Source organism: Pseudophryne corroboree, chromosome 2, assembly GCF_028390025.1.
Source record: "Pseudophryne corroboree isolate aPseCor3 chromosome 2, aPseCor3.hap2, whole genome shotgun sequence".
Lineage (NCBI taxonomy): Eukaryota > Metazoa > Chordata > Amphibia > Anura > Myobatrachidae > Pseudophryne > Pseudophryne corroboree.
In genome coordinates this window covers 378,829,431-378,852,243 of record NC_086445.1, presented here as the reverse complement: position 1 = coordinate 378,852,243, position 22,813 = coordinate 378,829,431, and the positions used below count along the sequence as shown (strand labels likewise).

The following is a 22,813-nucleotide window of genomic DNA, read 5'->3' as shown; positions in this document are numbered from 1 at the left end:
TAATTGCTCTAGAGTCAATAAAATACTGTCCCTATCCAGGGTCTCAATATTTTCAGTCAGAGAATCCAACCACACTACCCCAGCACTGCACATCCAGGCTGAGGCTATTGCCGGTCGCAGTATAACACCCGTATGTGTGTATATACTCTTCAGTGTAGTTTCCAGCCTCCTATCTGCTGGATCCTTGAGGGCGGCCGTATCAGGAGACGGCAACGCCACTTGCTTTGATAAACGTGTGAGCGCCTTATCCACCTTAGGGGGTGTTTCCCAGCGCGCCCTAACCTCTGGTGGGAAAGGGTATAATGCCAACAACTTCTTTGAAATTAGCATTTTTCTATCGGGGGTAACCCACGCTTCATCACACACATCATTCAATTCCTCTGATTCTGGGAAAAATACAGGTAGTTTTTTCACCCCCCACATAATACCCCTTTTTGAGGTACCAGCAGTATCAGAGATCTGTAACGCCTCCTTCATTGCCGTGATCATATAACGTGTGGCCCTATTGGAAAATACGTTTGTTTCTTCACCGTCGACACTAGATTCATCTGTGTCGGTACCCGTGTCGACTGACTGAGGTAAAGGACGTTTTACAGCCCCTGACGGTGTCTGAGACGCCTGAACCGGTACTAACTGGTTTGCCGGGCGTCTTATTTCGTCAACTGACTTTTGCAGTGTGCTGACATTATCACGTAATTCCATAACTAAAGCCATCCATTCCGGTGTCGACTCCCTAGGGGGTGACATTACCATCATCGGCAATTGCTCTGCCTCCACACCAACATCGTCCTCATACATGTCGACACACACGTACCGACACACAGCAGCCACACAGGGAATGCTCTAATCGAAGACAGGACCCCTTAGCCCTTTGGGGAGACAGAGGGAGAGTTTGCCAGCACACACCAAAAGCGCTATAAATGTATAAAAACAACCCTAGAAGGTGTTGTTTACTATATATGCGCTCTTAATATATAAATATCGCCAATTTATGCCCCCCTTCTCTTTGTTACCCTGTTTCTGTAGTGCAGTGCAGGGGAGAGTCCTGGGAGCCTTCCTCACCAGCGGAGCTGAGCAGGAAAATGGCGCTGAGTGCTGAGGAGAATAAGCTCCGCCCCTTTTTCGGCGGGATTTTTCTCCCGGTTTTTAAGAAACTGGCCTGGGTCAAAATACATACATATAGCCTTAATGGGTATATGTGATGTATTTCTTTTGCCACTAAAGGTAATTATATTGCTGCCCAGGGCGCCCCCAGCAGCGCCCTGCACCCTCCGTGACTGAGTCAGTGAGCCGTGTGACAACAATGGCGCACAGCTGCAGTGCTGTGCGCTACCTTCATGAAGACTGTGGAGTCTTCTGCCGCCTGTTTTCCGGACCTCCGTTCTGCCGTCTCTTCAGTGTCTGTAAGGGGGATCGGCGGCGCGGCTCCGGGACGAACCCCAGGCTGACCTGTGTTCCGACTCCCTCTGGAGCTAAGTGTCCAGTAGCCTAAGACTCCAATCCATCCTGCACGCAGGTGAGTTGGAAATCTCTCCCCTAAGTCCCTCGATGCAGTGATCCTGTTGCCAGCAGGAATCACTGAGATTGAAACCTAAAAAAAAACTTTTCTAAACAGCTCTTTAAGAGAGCCACCTAGATTGCACCCTCTCGGACGGGCACAAAAACCTAACTGAGGCTTGGAGGAGGGTCATAGGGGGAGGAGCCAGTACGCACCATGTGACCTAAAAGCTTTTTTAGATGTGCCCTGTCTCCTGCGGAGCCCGCTATTCCCCATGGTCCTGACGGAGTCCCCAGCATCCACTAGGACGTTAGAGAAAATGCGAATGCATTGCAGAAACAGAGCACCACTGGGAATACGGGTGGCCCCCTGCAAACGCAGCCAGGCTACGTAAGAAGGCACTCCAGCACCGTGTTTTCAGTCGCAGCAATCGCACATTAAGTCACCCGGCTGCCGCGACAATTACAATGACATGCGTGCATTTCCCGCAGTACTCCCCACCAACGCTGCATCGACACCCCAGAACACCTGCCTTCTGTCATTCACCCTACGATCGCATCCCGGCATGTTGCAATCGCAGAGTGATTGTGAAAGTCCGCGCACGTGTGATGCAAGCGCAGAGCATGTGCAGACGGATGATAATCGTTTGATCTGCGTTTTTGTACTTTTTCAAACAAATCCGAATAAAGTCCACAGTTCTAACAAGTGGAGAAAGAGAATAATGTGTAATACAAGAGATGTACTTACTCTGCATGCAATTTCTCCTCTGTTGGCAATTAAAATCTTTTCAAATGTCTGGGGGGAAACAAACACAGATATAAATAAAAAAAGTAACTGACGTTACATAGGGTGCACAACACAGGCAAAAGGGAATATAAAGGACATTGAAATACACTGGACATTATACATATTCTAAAAAAACAGAGCAGTAAGTATAACCCAACAATTGGGGGAAAAAACAGAAATACTTCCACTCACATTTATTTCCAATAAGCCCATTCAATGGCATGACTAAGGTGTATTAAGTAAAAGAAACATATTGCTTACAATGTGACAGACTACAGTATATTTCTCAGAGATCGCCATAGACTCGTCTGTCTGACTCTTATGCCCTGTATTAAGTCATACATACATGGTTCTGTCAGTTTCTATGGGGTGCCATAATTCCATTTGCATTAGTTAAATGAAAATATTTTGACGTAAATTCAGAATATGCTTATATTAGGACTTTGCTAATGATTCCATTAGATGTTCTATTTGTTGTACTAATCACAATTCCCCAAAGAGACATAGAAACATAGAATGTGACGGCAGATAAGAACCACTTGGCCCATCTAGTCTACCCTTGTGCACGCACACTGGTTGGTTGGAATGAAAATCTGGTAACGGATGAGAGCAAATGACACTCGACCATTTGCCCCCAAACACTGGAAAACGGACAAAAACTGTTGTTCATACAAACTGCTTAAATCACGGATTTGACCAAGTTGTATGAATAAGTATTGCCCATTTTCTAGTGTTTGGGAGCAAATGGTTGATTGTCATCTGCTCTCATTACCAGATTTTCCTTCCAACCAGCCAGATCTAGCAGATTATCTGCCAGATAATTGTATAGTGTATGCCCAGCTTTACACATGGGTTCATTTTTTTTTTTTTTTGTTCAGAGCCAATTATCCTACCAGTATATTTTTGGATTGTGGGATTACTTGAAGGAAACCCATGCTAGCACAGGGAGAACATATAAACTCCACACATAGCTATGGTGGAAATCGAACCCATGACCTCAGTGCTGTGAGGCAGCAATGATAACTATTACACCACCCATACACCATATTGAAAGTCTTTAAAGGATGGTCCACAGTAAAGGTGCATACACACAGAGAGATTTTAACTATGAGAGATTTTGACTGAGCGATTTCCCTTGAACTGGCAGTAGGAGATTTTGACTAACTTTTCCAGCGATTTTGGCTATGGGCGATTTTGGCTAACTCATTCAAGCAAGGGGATGCTTTTTCTTTCCCAGCGACATAGCCAAAACGGACTTGCCTGCACAGTCTATTTTTAGCAGCGATAGCGATCTGGCGGGGACGCGCATCGCTATCGCTGGCTGTGTACACATGGAGAGATATGCACTAACTTTCTGAGCGATTTTGACTATATAGTCAAAATCGCTCAGTTACATCGCTCCGTGTGTATGGACCTTTATACAATTGCACAACCTGCATTATGACCTGCACTCTCTTGGGGATCACTGTCTTGGTAACCCTCAGTGCCTGAATCCTGGAGAGGCTACAACTGTATTGCCTGTACAGCATAGTATGACTGGAATTGTCCAGCACACGATTGGGACAGTGGTGTGATCAATACAGAAAGTAACAGAGCAATAAGAAAACATGCTTTGTGATTTTACATGTAATATGTGGTTGTCTTAAAAATAGAGGGGTACATACTGTACAAAGAATGGTCTCCAGATCATACTGCTCGTTACTGTGTAAAGTATCACCCCCAGTGCCTCAACCTAAAGGTTGTACATTCACATATTTTCTTATGCAAACACCAGGAGTTATACTGTAGGTAAATGATACTTGGAGGTATCTTGCAGTAGGTCGCTGAATCTCAGCATGGTCTTACTGCGACTTCAACAAAGTGAACTTACTTGAACCCAGAGTATTATTTTTTAACACTATTTCTCTATTTTAATTACATTTCATGTTTGTATCACCCTCTCTATAGCTTCGGCTTCCTAAATACTAATTTATTAACACTATAGTTTTTTCACTTGTATGCTACGCTGGGCTTTCTGCCTTATGCTGGTGTTTTGGGGTGCCACACCCTGCACCTAGATATAGTGCTAGGGACCCCAAAAATACAGAGACGCCTTGATGCAGCTTTGGGGCTTGACCACACATTTGTGCAAATATGTGTAACGAAGATCTCTGAATTCTATTATTATGTGGGATTTATATCTGGTTACTGTTATCATTCAGGGTGCTGGGGGAAACCAAATGCCTTTTTTTCTTGCTCAGAAATACCCCTCCCTTTCGAGCACCTGAATGATATCACTAAGCTAATTGAGCATCTACCAATATATATGTCTGTTGTGAGAGGCAGAGAGGTTCCTGCATTAGGAGGAGGTGCAGGCCGTGACATGCCACATGGAGCATTATGGGGTTGCTCCAAGGTGGGTAGCTCTTAGCTTAGACATATTGTAGTAAGGAGCCATTATCATGTGGCTCCTTGCTGGTTAATATTAGACCCAGATTGGGGTAATGGAGGTGTGAGTTGTGATGCCTCTGGACTGGCTGAGCTGGATGGCTTTAGTGTAGCATACTTTTACATTCTATTAACACTTTTCACTTATTAATTTTTTAACACTATGGGGTATATGCAATTGCGGTCGAATTCCCGAAATTGTCGAATTTCGGGTCATTTTCGCCCCAAAAAAAAATTCGCCTATGCAATTCAGTGCTTTCCGACCAAAAAACGGACTTTCAAAATTCGACTTTTTGAAATTCGAATTTTTGCAAATTCGAATTTTCTGCAATGATACAAGTACTGTAATTCGACCAAAGCATATTCAATTCAAGTTTGGAAATTCGACAGCAGTGCTTTTAGACAGCAAATTCGTCATTTTCAATCCGCCACACTTTGGAGGGTGAAAACAATAAAAAAAATTTTAAACATGTTTTTTTTGGTGTTTTTTTTTTTAGGAATAGCATATCTATTTATATTAGAAGGTATTAGGTACTTTTTTTTTTTTTTTTTTGGAGGCACAAATATTATTTATATATTTTTTAAAATATTATTATTATTATTATTTTTTTTATTGCTGGAACGGTAAAATCCTTAAAAAAAAAATGGCGTGGGGTCCCCCCTCCAAAGCATAACCAGCCTCGGGCACTTCGAGCTGGTCCTGGTTCTAAAAATGCGGGGGGAAAAATTGACAGGGGATCCCCCGTATTTTTAAAACCAGCACCGGGCTCTGCGCCTGGTGCTGGTGCCAAAAATACGGGGGACAAAACGAGCAGGGGTCCCCCGTATTTTTCACACCAGCATCGGGCTCCACTAGCTGGACAGATAATGCCACAGCCGGGGGTCACTTTTATGCCGTGCCCTGCGGCCGTGGCATTAAATATCCAACTAGTCACCCCTGGCCGGGGTACCCTGGGGGAGTGGGGACCCCTTCAACCAAGGGGTCCCCCCCCCCCAGCCACCCAAGGGCCAGGGGTGAAGCCCGAGGCTGTCCCCCCCCACCCAATGGGCTGCGGATGGGGGGGCTGAGATAGCCTTTTGTGGTAATGAAAAGAATATTGTTTTTTCCAGCAGTACTACAAGTCCCAGCAAGCCTCCCCCGCAAGCTGGTACTTGGAGAACCACAAGTACCAGCATGCGGGAGAAAAACGGGCCCGCTGGTACCTGTAGTACTACTGGAAAAAAAATACCCAAATAAAAACAGGACACACACACCGTGACAGTAAAACTTTATTTCATACGTCGACACACACATACTTACCTATGTTCACACGCCGACATCGGTCCTCTTCTCCATGTAGAATCCACGGATACCTGAAAAGAAAAGTTCAATATACTCACCTCAGCCATGGTCCAGAGATAAATCCACGGACTTGGCAAAATAACAAATCGCAAATACCCGACCAGCGGACTGAAAGGGGTCCCATGCTGACACATGAGACCCCTTTCCACGAATGAGACCTGTCAGTGACAGCTGTCACAGAAAGGTCTCTAAAGCCAATCAGGAAGCGCAACTTCGTTGCGCTCACCTGATTGGCTGTGCGCTGTCTGTGCTGTGACAGCGCATCGCAAAGCCGCTCCATTATATTCAATGGTGGGAACTTAGCGGCTAGCGGTGAGGTCACCCGCCGGTCAGCGGCTGACCGCGGGTAACCCCCCCGCTAGCCGCTAAGTTCCCACCATTGAAACTAATGGAGCGGCTTTGCGATGCGCTGTCACAGCACAGACAGCGCACAGCCAATCAGGTGAGCGCCACGGAAGTAGCGCTTCCTGATTGGCTGAAGGGACTTCAGTGACAGGAGTCACGTGATGTCCCGGCATTCGGGAGAAAGGGGTCTGATGTTAAAGCATGGGACCCCTTTCAGTCCGGTATGGAGCGGGTGTTCGGTTTGTTTTTTTAACAAGTTCGTGGATTATCTCTGGACGTGGATGTACCTCTGGACGCTGGAAGGTGAGTATAATTTTTTCACAGGTACCCTCGGATCGTCGGAGACCGTGGCAGTCGGCGTGTCAACATAGGTAAGTATGTGTGTGTCGGTAGTGTGTAATAAAGTTTTACTATCAAGGTGTCTGTGTCCTGTTTTTATTTGGGTATTTTTTTTCCAGTAGTACTACAGGTACCAGCGGGCCCGTTTTTCTCCCGCATGCTGGTACTTGTGGTTCTCCAAGTACCAGCTTGCGGGGGAGGCTTGCTGGGACTTGTAGTACTACTGGAAAAAACAATATCTTTTTATTATCACAAAAGGCTATCAGCCCCACCATCCGCAGCCCATTGGATGGGGGGGGGACAGCCTCGGGCTTCACCCCTGGCCCTTGGGTGGCTGGGGGGGAGACCCCTTGATTGTAGGGGTCCCCACTCCCCCAGGGTACCCCGGCCAGGGGTGACTAGTTGGGTAGTTAATGCCACGGCCGCAGGGCACGGCATAAAAGTGACCCCCGGCTGTGGCATTATCTGTCCAGCTAGTGGAGCCCGATGCTGGTGTTAAAAATACGGGGGACCCCTACTCTTTTTGTCCCCCGTATTTTTGGCACCATCACCAGGCGCAGAGCCCGGTGCTGGTTTTAAAAATACGGGGGATCCCTACCCAATTTTTCCCCGCATTTTTAGAACCAGGACCAGCTCGAAGAGCCCGAGGCTGGTTATGCGTTGGAGGGGGGACCCCACGCCATTTTTTTTTCCGGGTTTTTCCCGTTTTTTCCCGTTTTTTAAAATCGAGGCAAAATCCGCCAAATCGGCCGATTTTCGCCCGCGGGTCAGTCGAATCCGTTTTTCATTGAATATGGTGAATTCCGGCAGCCACCTGCCGGAATTCACCTGTCGAATTAAAAAACGGCGAAAAATTGCCGCGATTCGCCGTGAATTGCATATACCCCTATTTCTCTATTTTAAATTACATTTCATGTTTGTATCACCCTCTCTATAGCTTCGGCTTCCTAAATACTAATTTATTAACACTATAGTTTTTTCACTGGTATGCTACGCTGGGCTTTCTGGCTTATGCTGGTGTTTTGGGGTGCCACACCCTGCACCTAGATATAGCGCTAGGGACCCCAAATATACAGAGACGCCTTGGGGCTTAACCACACATTTGCGCAAATATGTGTAACGAAGATCTCTGAATTCTATTAATATGTGGGATTTATATCTGGTTACTGTTATCATTCAGGGTGCTGGGGGAAACCAAATGCCTTTTTTTCTTGAACCCAGAGTAGTCAGTAGCAACCCGTCCTGATTATGGTCAGACAAGCTCGTTATAGCGGTCACTCAGGTCCGTGGTTTGAGTTAACCAGATTTAAACAAAGCCGACCAAATCCCACAATTCTAAGGAGTCTCAATTAAAATAAATAAATAAATAATAAGAATTTACTTACCGATAATTCTATTTCTCATAGTCCGTAGTGGATGCTGGGGACTCCGAAAGGACCATGGGGAATAGCGGCTCCGCAGGAGACTGGGCACAAAGTAAAAGCTTTAGGACTAGCTGGTGTGCACTGGCTCCTCCCCCTATGACCCTCCTCCAAGCCTCAGTTAGGATACTGTGCCCGGACGAGCGTACACAATAAGGAAGGATTTTGAATCCCGGGTAAGACTCATTACCAGCCACACCGTACAACTTGTGATCTGAACCCAGTTAACAGCATGATAACAGAAGGAGCCTCTGAAAAGATGGCTCACAACAACAATAACCCGATTTTTGTAACAATAACTATGTACAAGTAATGCAGACAATCCGCACTTGGGATGGGCGCCCAGCATCCACTACGGACTATGAGAAATAGAATTATCGGTAAGTAAATTCTTATTTTCTCTAACGTCCTAGTGGATGCTGGGGACTCCGAAAGGACCATGGGGATTATACCAAAGCTCCCAAACGGGCGGGAGAGTGCGGATGACTCTGCAGCACCGAATGAGAGAACTCCAGGTCCTCCTCAGCCAGGGTATCAAATTTGTAGAATTTAGCAAACGTGTTTGCCCCTGACCAAGTAGCTGCTCGGCAAAGTTGTAAAGCCGAGACCCCTCGGGCAGCCGCCCAAGATGAGCCCACTTTCCGTGTGGAATGGGCTTTTATAGATTTTGGCTGTGGCAGGCCTGCCACAGAATGTGCAAGCTGAATTGTACTACAAATCCAACGAGCAATCGTCTGCTTAGAAGCAGGAGCACCCAGCTTGTTGGGTGCATACAGGATAAACAGCGAGTCAGATTTTCTGACTCCAGCCGTCCTGGAAACATATATTTTCAGGGCCCTGACTACGTCCAGCAACTTGGAATCCTCCAAGTCCCTAGTAGCCGCAGGCACCACGATAGGTTGGTTTAAGTGAAATGCTGAAACCACCTTAGGGAGAAATTGAGGACGAGTCCTCAATTCTGCCCTGTCAGTATGAAAAATTAGGAAAGGGCTTTTATAGGATAAAGCCGCCAATTCTGATACACGCCTGGCTGAAGCCAGGGCTAACAGCATTACCACTTTCCAAGTGAGATACTTCAAGTCCACAGTGGTGAGTGGTTCAAACCAATGTGATTTTAGGAATCCCAACACTACATTGAGATCCCAAGGTGCCACTGGAGGCACAAAAGGAGGCTGTATATGCAGTACTCCCTTGACAAACGTCTGAACTTCAGGTACAGAAGCTAGTTCTTTTTGGAAGAATATCGACAGGGCCGAAATTTGAACCTTAATGGACCCTAATTTGAGGCCCATAGACAGTCCTGTTTGCAGGAAAAGCAGGAATCGACTCAGTTGAAATTCCTCCGTAGGGGCCTTCCTGGCCTCGCACCACGCAACATATTTACGCCAAATACGGTGATAATGTTGTACGGTTACATCCTTCCTGGCTTTGATCAGGGTAGGGATGACTTCATCCGGAATGCCTTTTTCCTTCAGGATCCGGCGTTCAACCGCCATGCCGTCAAACGCAGCCGCGGTAAGTCTTGGAACAGACATGGTCCCTGCTGGAGCAGGTCCTGTCTTAGAGGTAGAGGCCACGGGTCTTCCGTGAGCATCTCTTGAATTTCCGGGTACCAAGTCCTTCTTGGCCAATCCGGAGCCACGAGTATAGTCTTTACTCCTCTCCTTCTTATGATTCTCAGTACTTTTGGTATGAGAGGAAGAGGAGGGAACACATACACTGACCGGTACACCCACGGTGTTACCAGAGCGTCCACAGCTATTGCCTGAGGGTCCCTTGACCTGGAACAATATCTGTCCAGTTTTTTGTTGAGGCGAGACGCCATCATGTCCACCTTTGGTTTTTCCCAACGGTTTACAATCATGTGGAAGACTTCCGGGTGAAGTCCCCACTCCCCCGGGTGAAGATCGTGTCTGCTGAGGAAGTCTGCTTCCCAGTTGTCCACTCCCGGAATGAACACTGCTGACAGTGCTATCACATGATTTTCCGCCCAGCGAAGAATCCTTGCCACTTCCGTCATTGCCCTCCTGCTTCTTGTGCCGCCCTGTCTGTTTACGTGGGCGACTGCCGTGATGTTGTCCGACTGGATCAATACTGGTTGACCCTGAAGCAGAGGCCTTGCCTGACTTAGGGCATTGTAAATGGCCCTTAGTTCCAGGATATTTATGTGAAGTGACGTTTCCATGCTTGACCACAAGCCCTGGAAATTTTTTCCCTGTGTGACTGCTCCCCAGCCTCTCAGGCTGGCATCCGTGGTCACCAGGACCCAATCCTGAATGCCGAATCTGCGGCCCTCTAGGAGATGAGCACTCTGTAACCACCACAGGAGAGACACCCTTGTCCTTGGAGACAGGGTTATCCGCTGATGCATTTGAAGATGCGATCCGGACCATTTGTCTAGCAGATCCAACTGAAAAGTTCTTGCGTGGAATCTGCCGAATGGAATCGCTTCTTAAGAAGCCACCATCTTTCCCAGGACCCTTGTGCACTGATGCACTGACACCTGGCCTGGTCTTAGGAGTTTCCTGACTAGGTCGGATAACTCCCTGGCTTTCTCTTCCGGGAGAAACACCTTTTTCTGAACTGTGTCCAGAATCATTCCTAGGAACAGCAGACGTGTCGTCGGAATCAGCTGCGATTTTGGAATATTTAGAATCCATCCGTGCTGTCGTAGTACTATTTGCGATAGTGCTACTCCGACCTCTAACTGTTCTCTGGACCGTGCCCTTATCAGGAGATCGTCCAAGTAAGGGATAATTAAGACGCCTTTTCTTCGAAGAAGAATCATCATTTCGGCCATTACCTTGGTAAAGACCCGGGGTGCCGTGGACAATCCAAACGGCAGCGTCTGAAACTGATAGTGACAGTTCTGTACCACAAACCTGAGGTACCCTTGGTGAGAAGGGCAAATTGGGACATGGAGGTAAGCATCCTTGATGTCCAGAGACACCATGTAGTCCCCTTCTTCCAGGTTCGCTATCACAGCTCTGAGTGACTCCATCTTGAACTTGAACCTTTTTATGTAAGTGTTCAAGGTTTTCAGATTTAAAATGGGTCTCACCGAGCCGTCCGGCTTCGGTACCACAAACAGCGTGGAGTAATACCCCTTTCCCTGTTGTAGGAGGGGTACCTTGATTATCACTTGCTGGGAATACAGCTTGTGAATGGCTTCCAATACCGCCTCCCTGTCGGGGGTAGACGTTGGTAAAGCAAACTTCAAGAACCGGCGAGGGGGAGACGTCTCGAATTCCAATTTGTACCCCTTAGATACTACCTGCAGGATCCAGGGGTCCACTTGCGAGTGAGCCCACTGCGCGCTGAAATTCTTGAGACGGGCCCCCACTGTGCCTGAGTCCGCTTGTAAGGCCCCAGCGTCATGCTGAGGACTTGGCAGAAGCGGGGGAGGGCTTCTGGTCGTGGGAAGAAGCTGTCTGTTGTAGTCTTTTTCCCCTTCCTCTGCCCCGGGGCAGATATGAGTGGCCTTTTGCCCACTTGCCCTTATGGGGACGAAAGGACTGAGCCTGAAAAGGCGGTATCTTTTTCTGCTGCGAGGTGACTTGGGGTAAAAAGGTGGATTTCCCAGCCGTTGCCGTGGCCACCAGGTCCGATAGACCGCCCCCAAATAACTCCTCCCCTTTATACGGCAATACTTCCATATGCCGTTTGGAATCCGCATCCCCTGACCACTGTCGCGTCCATAATCCTCTTCTGGCAGAAATGGACATCGCACTTACTCTTGATGCCAGAGTGCAAATGTCTCTCTGTGCATCTCGCATATATAGGAATGCATCCTTTAAATGCTCTATAGTCAATAATATATTGTCCCTGTCCAGGGTATCAATATTTTCAGTCAGGGAATCCGACCAAGCCACCCCAGCACTGCACATCCAGGCTGAGGCGATTGCTGGTCGCAGTATAACACCAGTATGTGTGTATATACTTTTAAGGATATTTTCCAGCCTCCTATCTGCTGGCTCCTTAAGGGCGGCCGTTTCTGGAGACGGTAACGCCACTTGTTTTGATAAGCGTGTGAGCGCCTTATCCACCCTAGGGGGTGTTTCCCAACGAGCCCTAACCTCTGGTGGGAAGGGATATAGTGCCAATAATTTTTTAGAAATTAGCAGTTTTCTGTCGGGGGAACCCACGCTTCATCACACACTTCATTCAATTCATCTGATTCAGGAAAAACTACGGGTAGTTTTTTCACACCCCACATAATACCCCTTTTTGTGGTACTTGCAGTATCAGAGATGTGCAAAACCTCCTTCACTGCCGTGATCATGTAACGTGTGGCCCTACTGGAAAATACGTTTGTTTCTTCACCGTCGACACTGGAGTCAGTGTCTGTGTCTGGGTCCGTGTCAACCCACTGAGGTAATGGGCGTTTAATAGCCCCTGACGGTGTTTGAGACGCCTGGACAGGCACTAACTGAGCTGCCGGCTGTCTCATGTCGTCAACAGTTTTCTGTAACGTGCCAACACTGTCACGTAATTCCTTAATTACGGCCATCCATTCAGGTGTCGACTCCCTAGGGGGTGACATCACCATTATAGGCAATTGCTCCGCCTCCACATCATTTTCCTCCTCATACATGTCGACACACACGTACCGACACCCAGCACACACACAGGGAATGCTCTGATAGAGGACAGGACCCACTTAGCCCTTTGGGGAGACAGAGGGAGAGTTTGCCAGCACACACCAGAGCGCTATATATGTATAGGGACAACCTTACAATAAGTGTCTATCCCTTATAGCTGCTTATATCTGTTATTTTGCCAAATAAGTGCCCCCCTCTCTTTTTTACCCTGTTTCTGTAGTTGCAGGATGCAGGGGAGATTCTGGGAGCCTTCCTACCAGCGGAGCTGTGTGGGAAAAATGGCGCTGTGTGCTGAGGAGATAGGCCCCGCCCCCTTCACGGCGGGCTCTTCTCCCGCTTTTTTCTGGAAAACTGGCAGGGGTTAAATACATCCATATAGCCCAGGAGCTATATGTGATGTATTTTTCGCCAACTAAGGTAAATTCATTGCTTCCCAGGACGCCCCCCCCCCAGCGTCCTGCACCCTCAGTGACCGGAGTGTGAAGTGTGCTGAGAGCAATGGCGCACAGCTGCAGTGCTGTGCGCTACCTTATGAAGACAGGAAAGTCTTCTGCCGCCGATTTATGGACCTCTTCTTGCTTCAGCATCTGTAAGGGGGCCGGCGGCGCGGCTCCGGGACCCATCCATGGCTGGGCCTGTGATCGTCCCTCTGGAGCTAATGTCCAGTAGCCTAAGAAACCCAATCCACTCTGCACGCAGGTGAGTTCGTTTCTCTCCCCTAAGTCCCTCGATGCAGTGAGCCTGTTGCCAGCAGGTCTCACTGAAAATAAAAAACCTATTTAAACTTTTACTCTAAGCAGCTCAGGAGAGCCACCTAGATTGCACCCTTCTCGTTCGGGCACAAAATCTAACTGGAGGAGGGTCATAGGGGGAGGAGCCAGTGCACACCAGCTAGTCCTAAAGCTTTTACTTTGTGCCCAGTCTCCTGCGGAGCCGCTATTCCCCATGGTCCTTTCGGAGTCCCCAGCATCCACTAGGACGTTACAGAAAAATAATTGCTGCCCATAATGCCTGTTCTTTGATCTGTTCGAGCAGATATTAATGCCACAATAGTCAAGTGTGACATGATGAGATCATTTACCTACCTGTTTATTTACACTAAAATTAGAAGTTAAATGAAACCTAACATTTGGTTATATTATAACTACCAACTATGTGGTCACCTCCATCTCCTTTGCATCTCCAATAGCATAACACACAAAATAGCCATCTGGACCTTCAAAGAGTATTATCTTCTAAGAAGCACAGAGTTCAAGTTTGCATTTCGGAAACTGCTTGGCTCATATAAAAGCACCCAACCAATGTTTTCCCCTTTGAAAGATATCTTTAAACCAGACATCCTGAAAACGTAGAAAGAACTTGCATAGCTTGTTATTGTATTTTAATACTTCTGACACTAAACAAACACAGATCTGAGTAGCTGAACATGAAACAAATGTAGAACTTTAGAAAAGAAATATTTGTTCTATCACTGCAAATAAATGTAGAATTGAATCTAGATAACACATGTTACTGTACTTTTAGTAACTACACAAGTGTAGTGTTTTCATTACACAGAACAAGTTTAAATATGGTTATCAAAACTTGGATAAAAAGTAAGCTCTAGGTGGGCTATATGTTTAGCAAGAAGAATAAATCCAATGCACCACAAATACACTTAAATACAGCTTTTTGCAGACCCATGGGGGGGGGGGGGGGGGGGGTATAATTACTCATGGCTGCTGAGAATGCTGATTTATATACAGGAATGAAAAGCTATACCTTATACACACTTTAAATACACTTTAACATGGAGCCGCTGCGGCCGCTAAACTTAATACACACTCTACGCATCTTTTACGCTGTTAGTGTACAGAGTCCCGTACCGTGTACGGACTTTGCGTACAAACGCCGCTCTGACGGTACAAAGTACAGCCAGCGCGTACACACCCAATGAATACACTTTAAACCTTATGCAGGAATGCAGTGCGATGCTATTACACTTTAAACCTTAGCAGGGAAAGAAAGACACGACACCAGTCTGTAGTTAAACCACTGGGTTCCGACACCACAGCGTATTATTGCTGAAAGGGGGTTACAATATAAACAATACAATGCAACAGAATAATGGCTACATTCAATGGTACATACGTGATTGGATTCGCCGCGCTACCCGGTCCGGTCCTCGGTCATCTAATAGATAACTTTGTGAGTCTTGTGTCTGACCAGGCCTGCTGCAGGCTCTCTTTATACAATTCATCCAAAACACAACACAATGGATACTGTAATCTCTTTGTCCATTGGACACAGGGATGGTCATTTACAGTACAGGAGAGGTCATAGGTCGGTTTGAATAGGTGGGCGATGTCTGTTCCAACTGCTCTTGTGGGTGGTCTCCTCTGGATTCCCGCCGCATACATAATGTTCAGTAAATACAGTTTATATCTATATTCTGTTCCCGCACATAACTATCCGCAGGAACATGCGATCTTCCTCAACCCAACACCGGAATGTTACCCTTAAAATACCCTACAGCTGGATACCAAACACCACCTTGTAACCTTGTTCTGTCCCCTCCTATCCTGTAAAGGTGAATCCCTTTGTTCTGTTACCATTTAAACTGCAGTTACTTTCTGGTGTGGTGCAGGGAGACTATGTGTACATTGTGCACTATTTGGATTAAATATGTAAGATGTTTTGATAGCTTTCCATGCGTTCACAAACTCTACCGTAAATACTCATACCACGCGCTAATACGCAGGTCCGCGGGAGCGACCATATGCAAATTGCGAATATGCGCACGCACAGCAGAGCAAGTACGCGCACAGAGGCCATCTGTGTGTAGTTTGTACATGATGTGTGTACTGCAATATTTTTCGACTTTGACAGTCCACCCTATGGCAGTCACCAATAACTGCCACTATCTAATCACTAAATAGAAAAATATCTATACAATATCTACAGAAGTTTTGGATGGTCGGGGGAGAGTTGTAGGTGGGAAATGTATGACCTAGTGGGATAGTAGAAAGCACGTATGTATGAATCCATGTCTGAGGGGCATGCATCATCGTGCCGTATATGTTCTAAATAAGCTTCGAGGTATTGCGAAGTATACATTAAATCCTTCTCATCCCGTATTAAGGGTCTGAAATGGGCCAACAAACACTACCGAGCTCTTTTTCGGCTTCTTGTTAAAACAAATGGGGTGCACATTTAGTTGATGATACATGGAGGGGGAACATATGTGAGTGCTAGTATATGTGGATATCACCTGTCGACTATGTGTGCTGTTAACTGTAGGTTGCAGAGATGAAGATAAGACACATATCTAAAATACATTCACATAAACATTTTGGGTAGGGCTGATGTCTTTTCCGGATGGATGTATCTGGGCAGAGGGGGAAACAAAAGAAAAAACGGGTGAAAGAAACAGGCCATGAAATTCATTTGCTATCCTTATCATAACACTGTCTCTATGGATTGGTCATAAATAAAATCTGCTGCGGTAACAGCGCCCTCGCTCCTTAGACTCATCAACTTTGTGCCGTGCTTGCGCCGCGTCAGAATTCGAACACACCTAAATATCGAACCAATAATTATGACGACTCCCAGGATACAAAGGAGAAACTTCCCTACACTCATAATAACATTTTGAGCCCATTCTCCTAAACCTGAGAACCAATTTCGTGGGTTCAACTATGAGACCCAGCCGGTCAGTTCATTACTCACAGTCGCTAAGGTAAGGTTGTGCTTCCTCCTGAACTCCCACTTCAACTGCAAGATATCGTCCATCTTTTGATCGATGATCTCCGTGGGGTCGTCAGTGCTGTTCGTAATATACGTACAGCACTTCACACCATATTGAGTTGCCAGAGTAACACAGTACCCACCTGTCACGGCTGTGATATAATTAAGGACCATCCTGCGCTGAATCAGTTCCTGCTTGTAAGCTTCTAACTCCCTTCCTGTATACCTGAAGGTGTCGTCATACATCTCAGTGATATTATCTATCAAGTTCGCTAGCGCATGGATATACCTAAAATGTATAATTCCTCTGGCAGTACGGGTGATGTCTAATGCGAGAAGGAATTGAATCCCGGTGGATTCGTGGATCAAATCAGAGGCTGCGTGCTCTGTCCTATCTATGAGGTGTCACTTGATGATGTGTTCATAGTGAGTATGAGTATAAGGAGCCTGAGCACTGCGGTGAACGTCTTTCATCTTATCATGGGTTATGGTCATGACCTCTGGCAGTACTCTCCCAATATAACACAATCCCTCTGAGCTCGGGGCAAGCCACTTGTACGCCTTCCTCCCACATATGAAATAGGCATCATCTGGGAGAACATAGGGGACAAAATATAACATCACCATATTATAAACTTTCCAAGTGAAAAAAACAATCCCTAGCTCTCCCATCTGCTCAGTACAAGTATCGGGCTGGATGATATGAGCACAATACCCTGGCGATACTTTTCCAACCCACATGGTCTTGCTTCCACGAGTACACCTATACCGAAAATACCTCCCACTGTTGGCTATTTGGCGTACAAGTTCAGAGTCTATGGGTATCCTATCAGCTCTGTGTGAAAAGGTCATTGTCTGGTTATTCCACGTCACTTCCCAATTTCCCGGATTTTGGTAATTGGAAATATTGAAACACAATAAGGACCTATCTACATGATACTGGTGGAGCTTCAAACTAGGGGGCCTAGAGATATTGAATTTCTTGTTCACCGGTCTCCCACCCCGTAATTCGAGTACCTCATCTATTGCTAAAGGGTATGGTACTAATCCTGACTTGCTCTTACCTTGAGGTACCTGTGAGCACACCCAGCATTCTGTCTGGTTTAAGACCTTACCCACTAATGAGTGGTAATCACTCAACGGATGACGGTCCATGTCGATATTAAGGTTGGACTGACATTTTTGGATGCACCCATCCTCAACTATATTCTCACAATTCCTACAAATACAATATTCATCAGACAATAACCCCTCACAGTGCCTCCGAGCTCCCTGACTACCAGCGCGCTTACTGATGCCATCCTTTACTAAAGTGATGCGCTGATCCTGAGATCCTACAAATCCATACTTGCCATCAGAACCCATTCCAGATCCCTGCTCGACCTCTCTGGGACCCTCACTAAAACAAACGGTCCTTATCAAAACCAGAATTACTAACAGAACCCGAAACGCAATCTCTTGTGATCGATCCATTTCGTTAGGGGAAAGGAGGAAAATAAGGAGAAAAGAAAGGAAAAATGCAGGGGGAGATGAAAAAAGAAAGTGGTACGACAACCATTCTAGCTCTTGTTACTCTCTGTGCTCAGATGCCTTTCAACAGTCCTGCCTCTCAACTTTCCGGAACAGACACTCCAGTGATACGAGATTCTCTACACTCTGCTCTTTGTCACGAGTTCTCTCCAGGTCAGCGACCTTCTTGCAGTGGGACGAGTGGATCCAAGTCTCTCTTTCGGCGACCTTCAATGCTGTTGTGCTGGATATCAAGACTTGATATGGTCCTTCCCACCTGTTTATGAGGCAACCTGAGCGTAAGAAATTTCGAATCATCACATAATCCCCAGGTTCAACGTCATGACAATTACTGTTCGGTAGGTCAGGAATCACCAGCTTTAAATTTCTTTGTTGATTTTTCAGCTGCTGGCTCATCCCAACCAAATATTTCAGTTACTTCATTATTACATTTCAAATCATCCTGGGGGTCTATCATTACATGAGGTTGTCAACCAAAAAGAATTTCAAAGGGTGATAGGTTAAGGGGAGACCTGGAAGTGGTTCTGATGCTGTACAACACTAGTGGCAAAGCTTCTGGCCACGACAATCCAGTTTCAGCCATTAATTTGCTCAGCTTGTTCTTAATAGTGCTATTCACTCTCTCCACCTGTGCACTCGCCTGTGGACGGTACGGAGTATGCAGCTTGCTATTAATTCCCATCAGTTTGCACATGACCTGAAAGACTTCACCTGTAAAATGGGTACCCCTATCACTTTCAATTATTCTAGGGATACCATATCTACACACAAATTCCTGCACAATCTTCTTTGCAGTGAACGTAGCAGTATTTGTGGCAGCAGGGAACGCTTCTACCCAGTTGGAAAATACATCAATACAAACTAACACATAATTTAAATTCCTACAGGGTGGTAACTGTATGAAATCGATTTGTATTACCTGAAAAGGTCCGTCTGTCGGAGGGATATGGGATGGCTCTGTTGGTATTGACTTTCCAATATTCTTCCTCAAGCAAGTAAAACATGTCATTGCTCTCTTACCTGCATGAGAAGAGAATCCTGGCGCACACCAGTAGGCTCTCACCAGCTTACACATACCCTCTTTACCCAGATGAGTCAGACCGTGTGCCACCTCAGCTAAGCTTGGAAGATATGCTCTGGGGGCTACTGGCTTACCCTATCTACAATCCTGAGGATTCCTGGCCATATCCCTTTGACCTCCAGACTGCCTTTTCCTGTAAAGAACACAAATCTTGCATTTCAATTAATTGTTGTGTGTTGATCGTGTTAAATGTCATCAGTGGTGTGATGTTTGTTTGTATGGGGGTGCTGGCTGCTGATTTAGCAGCTTCGTCTGCCCGGCTGTTACCAAGTGAAATTGTGTCTTGGTTGTAAGTATGTGCTTTGCACTTGATAACAGCCACTCTGTCTGGTTCCTGTATCGCTGTTAAAAGTCTTTTTATGTGGGACACATGCGCTACAGGTGTGCCAGCTGCCGTCATGAAATTTCTGAGGCGCCATAGGGCCCCGAAATCATGCACCACTCCAAAGGCATACCTAGAATCTGTGTATATATTAGCTGACTTAACCTTGGCCAATTCACACGCTCTGGCTAGGGCGACCAACTCAGCAACTTGTGCTGAGTGCGGTGGACCCAGGGGTTCAGCTACTATGATACCTCTGTCGTCTACAACTGTAGTGTGAGACCCGTTCTGGTTTGTTCGAAGAGACCATCTCTTGCAAAGGTAAAGCCAGTATAGAGAACCCTGGAATCCAGTTTCGACAGTACCCACACATTCCAAGGAAAGTGCGGATCTGTTGCTGCGTTTGTGTCAGAGTCATGTCGCGAATCGCCTGTATTCGATCAGCGGTGAGGTGTCTAAGTCCTTGAGTCAAGCAATGTCCCAAATATTTTACCCTGGTCTGGCACAACTGCAACTTATCCTTTGTAACCTTGTGTCCCATTTGGGAAAGATGAAACAGAAGCTGTTTCGTGTCTTTCAAGGATGATTCGAGTGAGTCAGAACACAACAATAAGTCATCAACATACTGTATTAGCACTGATCCACTCTCAGGTTGAAAGGATTGTAAACAGTTGTGCAAGGCCTGGGAGAAAATACTCGGGCTGTCAACGAAACCTTGGGGAAGACGAGTCCAGGTGTACTGTACTCCCCTGTATGTAAAAGCAAAAAGATATTGGCTGTCAGGGTGCAGAGGGACAGAAATGAAGGCAGAACAGAGGTCGATGACAGTGAAGAATTTTGCAGTAGAGGGAATTTGCATGAGGATGACACCTGGATTGGGCACTACGGGGAATTGGCTCTCAACTATCTTGTTTATCCCCCTTAGATCCTGCAGTAGCCTGTAACCCCTCCCCCCACTCTTTTTCACATGGAAGATGGGACTATTGGCAGTGCTGGACGTCCTGACTAGGATGCCCTGTTGTAGCAACCGCTCTATGATGGGGTACACTCCTAATTCTACCTCTGGCTTTAGAGTATACTGAGGGATTTTTGGAGCTATCCTACCATCTGTTACTTGCACTACTACCGGAGCTACATTCGCCATCAATCCAGTGTCTTGTCCATCTTTGGTCCAAAGGGAACCCGGTATTTGTGAGATAATTTCCTCTACCTTTGATGGACACTTGTCTATAACAGTAGAATGCGACATTAGCCTTTGATGGGTGTCTAATATATCTTGTACTTCTTGAGTGTGGTTCCCAGGTATATCCAAGAAGACACCCTCAGGAGTACAGTATATGACACACCGCATTTTACACAATAAATCTCTCCAGAGTAGATTAGTCGGAGCCGATGCAGCCAACAGAAAAGAATGTTTGGTTTGCAAGGGCCCTATCGTAATCTTTGCAGGTCTACTCAAAGGGTATTGTTGCACAGTTCCTGTTACTCCCATTGCCGAAATTGTTTTACCCGTGGTTTTAATGCCTACTGTCGAATTTAACACTGACCTGGCCGCCCCTGTATCTACAAGAAAAGGTAATGGTACACCAGCTACATCAACCGTGACCTCAGGTTCACTACCAAGGCTAGCAATCAATTTCACTGGCTGCAGACTACAGGTGTGGCCCAACCCCTATTGTGTGGTGAGACCCTCCCGAAGCGCATTGGCAGCTACAATATGTGAGGGGGGTAGCTGAGAATTTTCGGAGGCCTGCCAGTCTCTCCTTGGTGGGTACCTCCTTGTTTCCCCTGTATGTGGCTCATAATTTCTCCTAGGTGGTCCCTGATCCCAATTATGTGCATTGTAGTGTGGTTCATATCCTGGTCTAGGAGGTCGGTATACATTATGTGTACCTTTATTCCTAAAGTCCCTTGCAAAATGTCCTACCTTGTGACAAATATAGCATGTTACTACACGTGACTTACCATCAGGGGTCTGGGGTTTCGGCTGATATGGCTTTTTTGTAAGTGCGTCTATACTTACTGTCATCAGCCTTTCCCCCTGTAACTCCCTGTGCTTAATGATGTTCCTATCATGCTCAACAGCGGACTCTCTCAATGCAGCCACCGAGATACCTCTCCAGTTTGGTAGAGAGGTCTGTACCCTTGTTCTTAATGCCTCCTTTAACCCGTCCATTAATACAGTTACAGCTACCTCCCTGTGATGCACATTATCTTTTATGTCCTCGATCCCAGTGTATCTAGACATTTCCTGAAGTGCTCGATGGAAATATTCGGATGCCGTTTCACCTTCCTTTTGTCTTATGGAAAAGATTTTATTCCATTTGACAACAGTAGGGAAATATACTCCTAATTGCCGATTGATTTGCCGTACATTCTCCTGATTGTATTCATCAGTGAGAGGTACTTCTGCGTCTAACTTACAATCAGTTATGAATTTCGCGGGGTCAATATTTGAGGGTAAACATGCCCGTAGCACTATCCGCCAATCTTTGTTCGTGGGTTCGTTGGCATTACCTAACTCTTTAATGAACCTCTGGCATGCGACTAGATCTTTTCTGGGATCGGGAAATTCTGACATAATTGACCTTAACTCTGCCCGGGACCAAGGACAATGCATGGCAATGTTCCTGATGGGAGTGACTCCCTGAGCGTCAGTCTTCCCATTGGGGACTGCAATCACCCTGACAGGATTTAATTCAATTACATCATTCTGGTTTGATTCTACAATGTGAGGTGCTATTGTTTCTGCATAATGTACGGTACCGTACTTACCTGTGGACACAACCTCACTTATCCCTCCGCTAGGGGGCCTGACTACTGCTCTTGTTGGTTGGGCTATGCCCACCTGAGTGTCTTGTATGGTGGCTGCTAGAGAGAGTGCCGATATCGTGCTGGGCTCATCTTCCTGCTTGCAGTCCTGGGGAAAATTTAAAATGGGATACAACTGGCAAGGGTTAGCGTTAGTACATTTATCAATTACTCTCCCATCCTGTACCAATGTACCATTGTCTGTAGCCACTTTCTCCCCCACAATATATGGTGGTGGTGGTGCGGTCGCCATTGTTTTCCCGCTAGGTTTGGAACCTGCTGCGCGAGCTAATTCCCTTTGCATATCCCCCTCCTGTTGCCATAAATTTAAACAATCTGTACGTCTAATCCTTTGTTTCTTGGATTTTATCAGACATATCCTTATCCTTAAGTTCTGTAATACCTCTGGTTCAAAGCTGCCCACCCTAGAGAATGGTTCCCTATCTTTGTTAGTTATACATACCCATTCATTGCAAAAAGCCTCCGTGTGTAAACCATACTTTTCACACATAATAAACCTTGCTGACCCTCTCGGTCGCAAATCTGACCTTTTCGGTCCCACTTCTTCAGCCTGAACCCTGGCT

The 22,813-nt window shown here is 46.3% G+C and overlaps 1 protein-coding gene across 4 annotated transcripts in view; it reads right to left on the bottom strand.

Annotated features, from left to right (window-relative positions):
- PCCA (propionyl-CoA carboxylase subunit alpha) overlaps positions 1–22,813 on the bottom strand; it is a 972,421-nt gene that overhangs the window by 873,116 nt on the left and 76,492 nt on the right. For all 4 annotated transcript variants that reach the window (XM_063953234.1, XM_063953235.1, XM_063953233.1 and 1 more), the window contains exon 3: positions 2,246–2,293. Coding sequence is in view for 3 of the 4 variants with exons in the window: in XM_063953235.1 (XP_063809305.1) it covers positions 2,246–2,293 (48 nt within the window). In the remaining variant the exon portion in view is untranslated. The remainder of the gene's footprint in view (positions 1–2,245; positions 2,294–22,813) is intronic.